Here is a 15,030-nt window from a genome sequence, read left to right on the forward strand (position 1 = left end):
AACGATTAGACAGCATGCACAGTTTGCAAAATGTAAGAAGTGATTCTGAGTTGGTGTGTTTTCAGATATGGTATTAATTATGATCAAGATCCCAGTGATGGAAATAATGCTGTGATATAAGATAATAATGATATTACTGGAGTTGTAATAAAAGCTTCAGGATCTTTTCTGTTTGTTTACATGTAGCTGGTCTATCCAGTATGGTTTAGCTTCGGCATAGCGATTAAGTCACTGTTTGTCTGAGCATTTTCAACTCATGTTTGTAAATTTGTTCATCAAATACACTTGCTTGTACTTGTCATGAATCGCTTTGTCTCATGTCTTACATAATTACATCGGGGAAAATGCACTTGTCTTCAAGACGTGTGTGCGCAAGTCCTCAGTGTGTACATTATTTCACAAATGCCTCACTTTTTGATAGTCATTAATATATACATTAATCATCCTCTCACAACATGTTTGGTCAATTTGTTTTCTGGCAGCCCCCTCGTGTGATTGTCATTTTGTTTGTTCAGAGTATATACTGTTTAGGTCTATTCAGTGTCAGTGAAATGTAAAAAGAAACATGAGCTCAGCTGTATTTTCAGGCTTCTGCTGTTTGAAATTTGCATTAAGCTACACACATACACATACGCTGAAGCAGCTTCCTCTTTGCCTGGCTGGAATTTGTAAGCCCTAAGCTCCAGCCAAGCTCCTGTTGCTGAGGGGGAACCAGCTGCACACTCATCCAATCCTCCTGCCAGTTCTCCTGCTAATGGTACAGCTCAGAGCACCCCTGTCCACCCCTTCCACAAGAAAACATTTGGTACATCCCATTGGTGCTTCTCTGGCTGGTTTGACACTGACTCAGTAGTATCACAGCAGTCAGCCTAACGGTAGCCTGAACACACACGCAATCAACACAACGCACACACACGCACCAAGAGTGAGGACATAAGAAGAAAGAGTTACAAGAGAGAAGCAAAGAAATCCTCGACTAGTCCTTCCACTGTCAGTCTTCTGGTTGTTTTGCATCCCTGATATGACCCTGTTCAGCCCAAGATGTGAGTATAACTGAGTATATTCCTGTGTGTGTGTGTGTGTGTGTGTGTGTGTGTGTGTGTGTGTGTGTGTGTGTGTGTGTGTGTGTGTGTGTGTGTGTGTGTGTGTGTGTGTATTTATGTATTAGTGGATGTTTGTATGTAGCACAGTGTTTCTGAAAGCCAGTATTTTCCACTGTGCCTCTCTGTGCTCTCCCCCTGCCATTTTTAGCCTTTCCCTCTACAAGCCTTTCAGCCTGTATTTGCTCATCTCTGCACTTCATTCTGTAGCACAGGTTTCTTTTCACTTGTGCCTCAAAGCCGTTTTTCTCCATACCTACACATTGTTTTTGGTTTTTTTTTTAGAAAGGGTCCTATGGAAACATCAGTAGAGCTGGGTGTGAACACTGTGATGCATTAAAGAGGTACTTCAAACAAATATATCTTTCCAACAAAACTGTGAGGTACCTGATCAAAGGTAAAGTTGTTTCTTGCACTGGCAAGGTCAGCACCTGGTCTTTGGACACGAAGGCTGGTGAGACAGAAATGGTTGAAGGCTTCATTTTTTTTTGTATAAATTATTTCTGGTGATGTATTGAGCATACATTTTGTTTTCCTTTTTCTACAGCTGTAGATTAATAGTGTTTTTATGAACCACTCTTAATTGGAGTACTTTAAGAAGCACCCAGGCAGAGCAGCTACATATACAAAAAAATTCCACAGTAGTTCAGAAACCGCAGGCAACTCAGAAAGCTACATGTTTGTTTGGAAAGCAAAAGCTTCAGAGATGTTCGATATAGGCTGAAAGACTTGACGGTAAAAGTCAAGTCTTTGGCTATCGCTATTTGATTTGGTGTGAAGTGGGATGTTTTCAGGGTCTGTAACTTAAGTCACTGCTTTATCTCCCTCACTGTAATGCAAGCGGTTTCCTTTGCCTCCTGTTTCACGGCTGTGGTGTATAGATGCAAGCTTTCTTTTTGGCACAGTACACATAAGCATCTCTTGCAACATAACACCTATTCATATCAACCTTCTCTATCTTTCCTATCTCTCTCCTTTTCTTTTATCTGTTCAGGTGGTAATGTTAGATGTTTGCAGTGATGCCCGTGATTACAGTGTTTAATCATGGGAGTGTAAACTAAGGCTTCATGGTGTCCACTTGGCTCTAAATTTGACTTAAGGTCAGTTGCAGTGCAGGAAGATGTAGAGAGTGGGGCTTATTAGCAAGAACCATGCACACCACACTTTTACATCCACACAGACAAGACACCTTTATATGTAGGGTACCACAATTTGGATTCATTGATACATTTTGTGGCAAATGACAGCAAATCCAATTAAAACCTGACACAAAACATCAGAATGGCTTCTTTCTGATCTATGAAACGTTTTAACCATCAAAATGCATTGCAGGGTGCAAAGAGAAATGCGACAACAAAGCATACAGATGGCTGCGCTGGTACTCAAACTACACCGAAACAGGTCAAGAAATGTGTTGCATTTTTTACCTATCTGTTTTTTAAGCTTGATCGTCAAGAGTATTTTATCTTGATGGATTTGTTCTGAGCAAGGACAATTGAACGATTGTTATCTTTAGCTATTCCAGTACCAATTACAGGAGAAAGAGTTGCAGTATTAGGCAGTAAAGGGAAAATGTCCAATATAGAAAAATAAAACAATGCAGGAAGGACATACAAAGCTGATTTAATTTTTGTTTGTCTCTTTGGGTGGAACGTTTGAGAAAAGAAAAAAAATTGTCAGCGGGATTACAAAACAACGTTTTTTGATTGAAATGCCTCTCAAAATATCTGTATAAGTCATCAGCTTAAGCATTTGTGATCTCGGTTACGTGATTTAGATGCTGAATTGAATTAAATTAAAAAAAAACATCAAACATTTCAGGATGCGGCTCAACCCGCCGCGTGAAAAATTGAATAATCGGAAAGAAATTAAATGATGATAGAAGACTTCAACTTAAGCTATGTTTTTATCTGATCATATTACTGTCACATCAGCGTGCGTGTGCGTGTGTTTGTTTGTGTGTGTGTGTGCATGCGTGCGTAGTTCTGCAGAAGATTAGGCTGTTTGCTAAAAAGGTCTGTTAATATAAAATGAGGGCTGTGCAGAAAATCCCGAAATGAAAGTGTTGCAGAATCCACGACTGTCCTGATGTTATATTCTTGAGATTTGCAGTTGCACCTAAAGTAACTACAAGTAGAGCCTTGTTAACAGTGTGTGCAGGGAAGTGAAAACAGGTTCAGGTTTCCTGGGGATGGTAGAGAACTCAAGGACACTTCAGCAGGGTGGGAGCTCACTGACTGACCAGGATCTTTCAGGGGAATCTACTCCAGTCACTAGTCTTCTCCTGCTTCCTCTGGAAATTCTGAATAAAAGAAGCTTTAGCACATTTTTGCTGTGTAATTCTGTTTCCAGGTAGTGTGATAAAGCCAGATCTCCCTTTGGCTATGTATGAAGCGACAGTCTGGCACTCAGTCTGACATCCACTAATACAAAGCACAGTGACAGAGAACTGTGGCAGAGGCTGAGGCTTTATAACTCATTATTGCTGATCGCATGTGACCTTGATGTGTCCTCTGGTGCCCTTTGTTCCTATTTCACAAAATACTCTCTGTTAGATCATACTATTGTGTGATAGTATATTGGCAGGATAGTAGTGTAACCTGACAGTTTTTAGCTGGAGTCTTTTGCGGTTGTTCCCGATTCTGCTGGTCTTTAACAGGAATCATGACTCAGGGTACAATGTTACTATGACAAGCCAACCATAGTAATGACACTGTCACCATAAAGGCACATCAACATAATTAAGAGGAAACATGCCATTGGAATGGTAAAATAACCTGTCGTTCTCCATGAATCACAGAGGTGCTGTCATGTTTTAACGTGGTATTACCAGACTCAAATTCACTGCGTGAATACACTCCTCTGGCAACGCTCCATTGGAGATTGTTTTCATTCATTGCATCCAAATGGGAATAGACCTCTATTGGAGCAGCCTTTAACCAATCTGCATTGTCCACCATACAATGCATGTTGTGCGCTGAAACTAACCAAGCTATAAGCAACAGGCAGCCTTCGTCAGTGTGAGCAGAGTGCAAAACCATGTCGGTAAATGACCACTGCAGACTTTAAAAGGACATTTTTAGGCGTTGTTCGTGCTCCAGTGTCAATTTCTTAACATGCTGACATTGCAACAACTGACAACCAAATCACTTCATCTGGCTCTACAACCAACCACCAGCCACATTTAGAAACGAACACCTGACCTCAACATAATTTAGAAACCCCTCGTGATTGCTGACTGGTCTGCCCAAAGGAGTGTCTGAGCAGACCTTAATGCGAACAGGGTTTTCAGACTATAATCACAGTGAAGACTAAAGCTGTGAGCAATATGTGAGCAGAGCCAGGTTAGTCAAAACCTACAAATAATTCTTATATTTGCATGCACCTACATTACAAATCATTTGGCAGATGCTTCTGTCCAAAGTGTCTTACAACTGCAGAGTGTTGTTACCTATTCATTAAAGTAAAGTGATATTGCTAATGGTAAGGGAAAAAGATGTATATTGTGCACAATGACAAGCAACCTTCAATTACCATTATTGTTGCATTCATCATCGCGCCAGTCAACACACTATGAGAATAGTGTTGGTTATTATGGAGAACATGTGCAGTAAGTGGTATTTAGAGAGGGAGGAAGCAGGTGGGGGAAATTTATGTGAGGCTCACCACTAAAGGGAGAGAACCGACATCACTAACCATTGTCAGCAATACAGTCCTCATTGATGAGCCACTGCTTTAAGGTAACTTTACAAAACTGCACAGACATTTTTGAGTATTAAGTGAAAGAAGGAAACACAGTTTGGCTTCTTAAAAAAACCCATATTTGCCTCAAAACAGAAAACCACTGCAAAAAACAATGAAAATATATTTACGTGTATGTGTGGGCATGTACAGTGCATCCGAAAGTATTCACAGCGCTTCACTTTTTCCATATTTTGTTATGTTGCAGCCTTATTCCAAAATGGAATACATTCATTTGTTTCCTCAAAATTCTACACAATATTCCATAATGATAATGTGAAAAAAGTTTTTTTGAAATTTGTGCAAATCTATTAAAAATAATAAATGAAAAAAAAAAATCACATGTACGTAAGTATTCACAGCCTTTGCCATGACACTCAAAATTGAGCTCAGGTGCATCCTGTTTCCACTGTTCATCCTTGAGATGTTTCTACAACTTGATTGGAGTCCACCAGTGGTAAATTCAGTTGATTGGACATGATTTGTTAAGGCACACACCGTCTATATAAGGTCCCACAGTTGACAGTGTATGTCAGAGCACAAACTAAGCCATGAAGTCCAAGGAATTGTCTGTAGACCTCCGAGACAGGATTGTATCGAGGCACAGATCTGGGGAAGGGTACAGAAAAATGTCTGCAGCATTGAAGGTCCCAATGAGCACAGTGGCCTCCATCATCTGTAAATGGAAGAAGTTTGGAACCACCAGGACTCTTCCTAGAGTCGGCCGCCTGGCCAAACTGAGCAATCGGGGGAGAAGGGCGGGAGGGAGGTGACAAAGATTGAACTCTTTGGCCTGAATGCCAAGCGTCATGTCTGGAGGAAACCAGGCACCGCTCAGCACCTGGCCAACATCATCCCCACAGTGAAGCATGGTGGTGACAGCATCATGCTGTGGGGATGTTTTTCAGCGGCAGGAACTGGGAGACTAGTCAGGATCGAGGGAAAGATGAATGCAGCAATGTACAGAGACATCCTTGATGAAAACCTGCTCCAGAGCACTCTGGACCTCAGACTGGGGCGAAGGTTCATCTTCCAACAGGACAACGACCCGAAGCACACAGCCAAGATAACAGAGGAGTGGCTTTGAACAACTCTGTGAATGTCCTTGAGTGGCCCAGGCAGAGCCCAGACTTGAACCTGATTGAACATCTCTGGAGAGATCTGAAAATGGCTGTGCACCGACGCTTCCCATCCAACCTGATGGAGCTTGAGAGGTCCTGCAAAGAAGAATGGGAGAAACTGCCCAAAAATAGGTGCCAAGCTTGTAGCATCATACTCAAAAAGACTTGAGGCTGTAATTGCTGTCAAAGGTGCTTCAATAAAGTATTGAGCAAAGGCTGTGAATACTTATGTATGTTATATTTTCGTTCTTTATTTTTAATAGATTTGCAAAACTGTTAAACTAACTTTTTTCACATCGTCATTATGGGGTATTGTGTGTAGAATTTTGAGGGAAAAATTAATTTAATCCATTTTGGAATAAGGCTGTAACATAACAAAATGTGGAAAAAGTGAAGCACTGTGAATACTTTCCGGATGCACTCTATGTGAAGTCTGCACTGGAGAAGCTAACTGTGGCGTATAGCCTTTTGTTTACCAAATAGCACTCTGATTACCTCCTGACGTTTCGCTCCTGTTGAGAGCGACAACTGTGCTCAGCGGCATCCTCCCCTCTCTTTCTGTGTAATGGCTTCATCATGCAGTCAATCATACAGTCATCATGTTGTTCAGCAAACACATCGTAAAAGTCAGTTGTGTTTTCCTGCTACACAAAGCCAGGCGTGTGTAAAGAGTAGTCCATTAGTTTAAGAAGACGTAGTATCTGGTAATCACGTGACTGACAAAAAAAAGATGGCCTGTCCAGTGTGAGTTTATTATTTATAACATGATCAATAAAGTGAGCTTTTGGCTAAATGAAATCAATTAACGACACTACTTGTTTGACCGTTATATTCCAAAACTATATTCACCATCTTTTACAAAAATGTGTCACATACGCCATCATTTTAATTGCCGGTTTGTTTCCTCAAATATGGGCACTTAAATGCATTCTGATGTACTTAAAACATGTCCTTATGTTTTGTGTGTTCTTCCGTACACATTGGTAGTTTTCTATGTGTAAATGTATGCATTGGCTCAGACAGATCATCAAGGTATCAGCAGCAGGGGTGCAGTTCCTCACCAGCAGTAACACTGTTAGCTGCAGAGAAGCCATCCAGCAGGTCACTGTTTGACTATAAACTGTCAGGAAATTATCTCATCTGTGGGAGGTAGAGGCACATACACATGTCTAAATTTCTTTTCACACATTCAGACCCATACTTAATTAATTGTAGCTTCCAGCCATTTGACAGTCACGCTGTGTGAGTGTATGTGCAGCTGGCCCAGTCACACTCCATTCACCACCCATCTGTCCATGTCAGAACGGACCCCTCTCCTCTCCTGTTCTCTTCCCTTATGGTTTCCTCTCTCTCTCTCTCTTTGTGCCTTTATCTCTATTTTACTCACCTTTGGTAAATCAGGTGACCACAGTGTGAGCAGTATGCCGTTGGCATATTCTGTAATCAAGGTTGCTCGTGGTTAATTAGCAAACGAGAACGTGTGTATAGAGTTTTCTTTTTGCAGGAGACGTACAAAGGCGAAAGGTCGGCTTTTGAGACAAGTCAAAGATTATACCAAGTTTCTGCTATATTGTTACAAATGTGAGACAAAAAAAAGAAGTGAACAGCGAGCTCGAAGTGGCAAAAGCAGTTTGGAAGATGGATGTGAAAAAAGCTACTGACCGTCTTAGCTGTCCCTCTAGTCGTTATCATGTCAAATGATGACAGCAGCTACTACACACTGTTAATTTTGCTCAAATAAAGAGTGAACGCGAGACTAAGATAAACACGACCGGACAATGTGCAGGTTGGGTAATTATCTAAAAATTTCTTCTCAGTGTGTGCTTTGTGCTCTTCCTTTGTTGTGTTATGTTGCTCTTTACTGCATTTGTACAAAGCTAATTGGTTGCTCTTTCATGCAGACATGAGCATGAGTGGAGAGTTGAAGTCAAGCCGCTCTAGGGCAGCCAGTAAGAGGGCCAGCAACACCACTTATGGGTGAGTACACATACAGACACACACACATGCACACAAAGGCATCGTTCACACCTGGCATTAACATGCATCTTGGGTGATTCAATCATGAGTGGAGGACACACTGAGGACGCATTGAGTTCTACATTCGGAGTTGGACTGGGACGCATATGGTCCCATTCTTTTAGCAGTGTACACAAATGTGTCCTGTGCAACACTGACGGACCGCCAATGGCATCATATAAAAGTGCAAAACAACAAGAAGAAGCCAACTGTTGATTTCTTTTTTTCTTTTAACTTCCGGCAGATCAGGCACCAGAAGCGCATTGCTGCTTTCCGCCAGTTAAAAACAACAACGGATTTGATCTTTGCAAATGGAAATAATGCTTTTATTTGCGTATAGAACAATAGAACAGGGAAGTGAGATCCAAAGCTAGCGGTCGCTAGAGACGCACGTGGAGATGCATTCTAACAGTAGGTGTGAAAAGACGTACTTAGAGTCGTCCACTTGTGCTCAATTTGCCCAAGATGCATGTTTATTCCAGGGGTGATCAGGGCCAGACGCTGTCCAACCTCCACACACTCAGAGATAATCATGCGCTCTATTATGTGCTGCAGCCCTTTATCTGTAACTCAATGGTTGCACCTCAGCTCTCCAATCAATGCAGCATTATTCGTTATTAGCTTCATACTAGCTGTGTATGTAAGCTGCTATTGATTTTAGCCTGAGGTGCTGTCTCCATCAGTCAATGTTTTAATCTATCTGTTGATGTAGTGCACACATATGATTGGAACTGATTACTCTTTATTGTCGGCAGTTCAATAGAGTGCTGTTGAGCTACACTAATGTAAAATGGTGTGCGCAGATGGCTGGAGAAGGGAACGGAGGGCAGTGGGAGAGACAACAATGTGTGGGCTTGTTTGAATTTGTTCACGCCTTCATTACTCTAAGCCCTCTCCTTGAAATGCATATCTTACTGTGGCTGCATCTCTGTAGGCCTGAGCTCCTCTAATGAGCACAAACCACAGAAAGTACGCTGCCTGTGACAAGTTTGAGTAGATTCTCATTTTGTAGCCCGAGTCCCACTGACTCTAACAGCGCACTTTCTCTTGCGCATCCTCAGGAAGTCTGTATGTTGTCCTTCATACAGCATGATGTGGAAACAAAATACAAGGCATTTAAGAAACATCACTAAATGGGGAAAAAAAGGGGGAAAAAAATGCTATTAATTGGCTTCCTGAAAGCTTATGTTGAGCTCCAGTTACATAGATAATGAATGATAATAATGAACATGCTGTGGATGGCTGAATCCACACAGCCACACAAGGCTTTTTGCTAACAGTGGAGATGCTCTTGTCCGAGGAGAGAGACTCACATTAAAGCAACTGGGATGAACAAAACATAAAAACTCAATTTTAAAATACTATGCAGGACATTCCCTCTATAACACAAACACTAAGTAGGTTAAGAACACAAACAAGAAGAGAAAATGAATATTAACAGATGTAATATTGAGACCACTTTGTTTGTCCTGAGCTTAATCAGCAAATCTCATTATTATTCTGTCTTCTGTACAACCGGGACTCCACAGATGCTTCCTGCTCCACAATGAATACTGATAGTTTTCCATTCAAGCTGCGGCTCCAATCCTGTCCCTCTGTTGGTTTCACCATATCATACCGTAGCATGTCGAGGTATAGATACTGCAGTATGGGTTTTTATGTATTATGCCCCCAGCATGTCCTTCAAAACAGCTAAACCCGCTCTCTGCCTGTGCTCCCTCCTCCACTCCCTCTGACCATCTCTGCCTCCTGTAAACCTTAAACCCCCAAACATTATTTGCCCACTCCACCGTGTAGTTATTCAACCGCGTGCGGCCATGCATTAATGAGGTTAGTCATACAACACCTGAGGTATCAGCCCCGATATAGCACACTTGAAATTTCACAGAGAGGACATTGAATTAATGCAGACCAAGTTGGTTTCTGTGGCCATTTCAGGTTTGTGGACACATCCAGACGCTTTACACGCAGACGACAAGACAAACCCTCTGTCTTAATTTGAGTACTTCCCTTAGTACACAATAATGTAGTACACTACATGTTACTGTGAATTTTCGACAGGCTAGCGTTGTCTCAAACTGAACACGGCCATTGCTCACTTACAAAATATCTGCTGAACATATTTTTGTGTCTCCTGTTTCATGCACACAGTAAACGTACTGAGGACTTCTATCCGACAACAGTGTAGTGATTCTTACTGGCAAATAAACAGTTTGTGTGGACCTACATTTTTATATTACAGTGTTTGCCATCCGGGTACTAATTGTACACGTGTTTCTCTGGACCCCATTACTTTCTGTACAAAATCCCACTGCAATCTTGTTGAGACACACTAACATTGTCACACATAAAGCTAGGATGCATGGCTAAACATACTCACATGTGCATAATGTGAAACTGCACACATAAAAATAGTTTTTTTTTTGTGCTCATGTTTATTGAAAGGGAGCATCTACATTTTGCCTGCATACCAAATAGATTTTAGTGTTGGGAAAATTAATTACCAGATAATCCAATCTGCACAATCCTTTCCCAAATACAGAAACTACAGTACAGCAACAGTCACAAATGTAAATCATGGCAGCTACCGGAAATGTCTCTGTCCAGACTCTAATAATCCTGCACTGTGCTGTTGGCAGCAGTGTGCCCCGTCTACACCCTCCTCCCACTGTTCTTACAGAGCCGGCCAACAAACACGTCTGCCTGTGGCCTAGATTACTTTGCGAACAAACTTTCTAACTCGTGTCGAAGATGCTAAAGCAGTGTAATCTGCTCATCCAACGCCATGCGGGCTACCAGCCTTTCTGAACTGCCAGGAAGTTGGATTATCGTGCCCAAAATTAAATTTAAATCTCTATCTATAGTTAAACCCAGTTAAACTCCAAATCATTTCTTGTTTCATGATAGCAGGCCTGTTCCCCACCCTCCCTGTTCTGTTCCTCTCTTCCTGCTGCCACTTTCTCATATGTCTTCCCCCAGGCTATTTGCGCCAGAGCGACCCCGACGACATATGTGTGTTGTCATCGTTTATCGTTCATACATCCTGACTGTCACAGGTCCCCTCTAGCTTGGTGAGCCCCAGCTGTGGAAGCAGGGATGTTGCAGAGTGAGCGGCAAGCGTTTCACAACCCAGATGCTGTTGCTGCTGCAGCCGTGGCCTCTGTGCGCTCCAGTGCACTACTACAAAAGCTCACTGTACTGTACTGTGTGGTGCTAATAGGAAGTCTCATAGGAAGGGTTTCAGAGGGGCATGTTGTGAGTATTTGTTTGTGCGTGTGACTTCAGTTGGGAGACATGGTCAACCAGTAAAAAAAAGGTTTCCACAGTACAAAAGCATAGCATTGCTTCCTTTTTTCTTCTTTCGTATCCTTTGTCTCTCCAACCACTTAGTGTTATAGAGGAGACAGAACAACACCACTAAAGCAACATTTACTTCAGTTAGGGACTCATAAGTTTAACAAAATCGATTGCTCACCTCGAGTCTCTCCTCCACTCAAACTTTTAAAGCATTCTCTGCAACCCTCATGTTTGCTCCTGACTTTGTGCGGTTGTAGCCTTCCTGGAGATAAGTGCCCAGTCTATGTTGAGGTTATTACCGTGCTCATCTACTATCTGCTCCATTTTGCATCTCAGAGAAGAGGGAAAGGAGAGAGGAGAGGCGGGAGGAGAGGCGACTGGACTCAACACTGAGTGGCAGAGTGTACCGAACATCTGGTCTCTGGTATTTTCGGCTGCTTTCTCCATGCGCTTCATTCTTTTAATATTCTCTCATCTGTTTTAATTATCAGAGGGGCCAGTCATAGAGGAGTTTGGGTTAGAATGGAAATGATGCAGCAGGCCCATCTGTTACACAAGCTCAAAAGGCTGGCGGGGGCAGGAGAGGTGGATATGAACTCTGCACTTGCCAGGAACAGTGGGTGACGATGTCCTATTTGTCCTATATGTGATTCTACTAAAACAGTCTGGCAGTGCTGGGAATAATCAGGAAACCTACAGTTCAAGTATCTTTTTGTTAATCTTCCTCCATCTCATTTGTTCCCATGCAACACCCTGACACTTGTTTTAACCGGTTGTGTGCATTTGGCCTGAGGCTCAGTTGGCTGACATCTGTAAATCCACCACAAGCAGTAAAAAGGCAAAGGGCAAATGGAGGCAATCTGCAGTAAAGAACGCAACACTGAAGTTCACCCGTTTTTATGAACGATCTCTTTCTGCCAGATATATCTCTACGACATCAGTCCTGAGTGTCACAACACAGCTGGCTGTCAGCTGTTATGATGGCCACCCAGAGCTAAATGTGTACACACAACATCGTGATAATTTTTTAAACGACACTTATAAACATTATTTATAGAGACATATTGCACAGGGTCACAGAATGGCAAATAATAACTCGTGTTTATTTATTGGTAATGTGACAAAATAGCAAGCCACTGCTCGTTAACTCGTGAATACGTAAAAACCAGTTTTTCCTGATCTTTGCAGAAGTCTGGAGTGAGCTCATGATTGGGGCTGTTTGATCCTGTGGGTTTGGGGTACAATGAAAGCCCTGCAGACCACCAGATGTATTGTCTTGCAGGATGTAAAATTAGTTGTCTGATGTAGGATGAATATGATATTTGATCGTTTTTATATACGCGGATGGATCAACAAGTTCAGAGGCTGCTCCTGATGGACACAAAGTTTCAGCTGCTTGGAGAAACCACAGACGCACTCGGACCACCGTTCATAAAAAAGGTGTGTAACTCGGGCGCTGATGTTGATCACATGATGTAACTTGCAATACTTATTCAGGGTCTACAGTGCGAGTATTTCACTTGCGTACACATCTAAAAATAGATATGTGAGAGTTGGAAAAATAACGCAGTGGCACAAAGCGCGAATAGAGATGACAACATAGAAAATGTGTTTGTTACAAATGTTACATATCTTCTGACAACGGTGATTACTGAATGTGAGCAGAAGGTGAAGGTAACGTCAAGTCTTCCCGGTGGCTGCAGATATACCGACCGGTGGCCCACTTACAGAATAACCCAAGATATCTGCTTGTTTAGTGTTTTGACGATATCTCTATATTTTTTTCCCGGAGATATGGAAAGAGACAACATCGTTTATATTGAGTATTGCTCTTGACATTATGTGCTGCCCATATTGCCGTCTGGTACAACAGAGCACTGGCTCTGTTATTTTCTGCGGGTAAGTTATCAGTGTGATAGCTTTCAATATCTGTTCTTATCTTTTACACTTATGGGTTTGAGTCCTAGCCCATTTTATGTATCAATATTTGTCTTCATTGAAATGTTCCAAAACTGCATGTCTTATCAAAAGTAAATATAATTTCTACCTGTCATTTCGACTAATTTATTTAGTTGCTTTACACTCAAAAGTTACAAAGGAAGAACTGAGACATGATGGGAAATTTTAATACATTTTGGCAGAGAAGAGGGGCCCAAACCGGCTCCTCAGAGCTGTAGAAGTTAATGATCAGGTTTTTTGGGGTTTTTTTTAATGCCAGGTCGCGCTACCAATTCACTGAGACTCGCCTTCCTCATAGCAAACAAACTCCATTAGTTACATGTTGGATTGTTACTCCAGGAGGAAGAGGAATAACTGAACATAAGACACACTGAGCAGCAGAGAGCCGGACTGTGAGAGGGAGAGAAGCCGCAGCTGACAGATCTGAACAGCTTGTAAAGAGCTGTGAGATCCGCGAGAAAGTCGCTAAACGAAGCGAGCTGTGAGTGTGTGAGCAGAATTAGCATACGTTTACATTTACAGCAGCTAATAAACCGCAGTGGTGAAGAATAGAGCAAATTAACTGGATTGGGAGAGCAACAACACAGCTGAGCCTTAAACAGGGAATGAGACGATACACTTCCTGCACCACGTCAGTCTGTTTGATGTTGAAACCAATTCGCGCAGCATCTCGGAGAAAGACTTGTTTCTTTTAATATAGGCTATTCATTTCATGCAGTATATTTTCAATCAAGAGGGAAACTCTGCCTTTGTATTTAATTTTGATCGCACTGTGTTAATAAAAGTGCTCGTGACATTTCACATGTAGCTTTGACTTACAAATGAATATTCAACCCACTTTATAGAAAAAAGAAATCTAGATATATCGTATATCGCCCCTTAGCCAAAACATATCGGGATATGACTTTTGGTCCATATCATCCAGCTCTATTGTTTACAACTACTAGTTTTTACTCATTTTTGCTGAGATATAAAGGTTAACAATTAGTCAGCCAAACAGCAATTCTTCCTGTATTGTTTTGAATTAAAAGCCCTCATATAAAATTAAAAGTCCTGTCTGGTTTCATATGGGGTCTGGCTGCAAACTTGGTTTTGAGCTGGTCTTGTAATATATAACAGCAGCATTTGCATGGTCCAATGTGTGATTTTGATGGTATGTGCTATTGTGCAGATGTGTTTCTTAGTACACATTAGTGTGCCTATTAATTTATTGTTTTACGTGGACATTTTTCACCGTACCCTAAATTTGTTTGTGCACCCCTAAACTCTTTAATTTGGGACCATGTGCACTCCTTGGTTAGCGTAGAGCCGTTACTCATGAGGTTTATACCTTCACCCTGCTCAGTGCACATCACGCTGCTGCGCACTGTTTGTGCACAACTGAAGAAGTCTCTGAACATTTTGATCCACTCTCGTACATCCAGAAAATTAACTAAGGAAAACAAGGCAAAATAGGGAGAGAAAAAAAAAAATCGCCTAATGCAACATGACTTTGGTTTGGGTTGTTCATTTGTTGAAAAGCATTTCGTAATATGCTTCAATTTACAGTGATGAATTTCTCGCCATTTAGTTTCTCCTCACAAATAACACGACCGTTCTGCTTATGTCTGCACCTCGGTGAAATGAAGTTAAATCAAGTGTGGAGAGAGTTCTTCGCCTGTGTGACTAATATATCGGTGTTTTTATTGCAAGTAGCAATGTTGTTCTTGCAGACAATCAGGCCACTCAGCTCTTCTGACTAACTGCACAGCAAACATGAAACAAATCTTAGCACACAGTGTGTGTTTGTTCACCTT

At 41.7% G+C, this 15,030-nt stretch overlaps 1 protein-coding gene across 2 annotated transcripts in view; it reads left to right on the forward strand.

The window, feature by feature from the left end:
• The first annotated feature begins 851 nt into the window (after positions 1 to 851).
• Positions 852 to 15,030, forward strand: part of LOC138618091 (heterogeneous nuclear ribonucleoprotein C) — a 39,316-nt gene continuing 25,137 nt past the window's right edge. For both annotated transcript variants that reach the window (XM_069693597.1, XM_069693598.1), the window contains exons 1-2: positions 852 to 1,043; positions 7,864 to 7,939. In XM_069693597.1, the coding sequence (XP_069549698.1) occupies positions 1,022 to 1,043; positions 7,864 to 7,939 (98 nt within the window). In that variant the 5' untranslated portion in view covers positions 852 to 1,021. The remainder of the gene's footprint in view (positions 1,044 to 7,863; positions 7,940 to 15,030) is intronic.

This window comes from Brachyistius frenatus, unplaced genomic scaffold, assembly GCF_029030835.1.
Source record: "Brachyistius frenatus isolate BFR_SWC_R1_liver_20210118 unplaced genomic scaffold, ASM2903083v1 Contig_15, whole genome shotgun sequence".
Lineage (NCBI taxonomy): Eukaryota > Metazoa > Chordata > Actinopteri > Embiotocidae > Brachyistius > Brachyistius frenatus.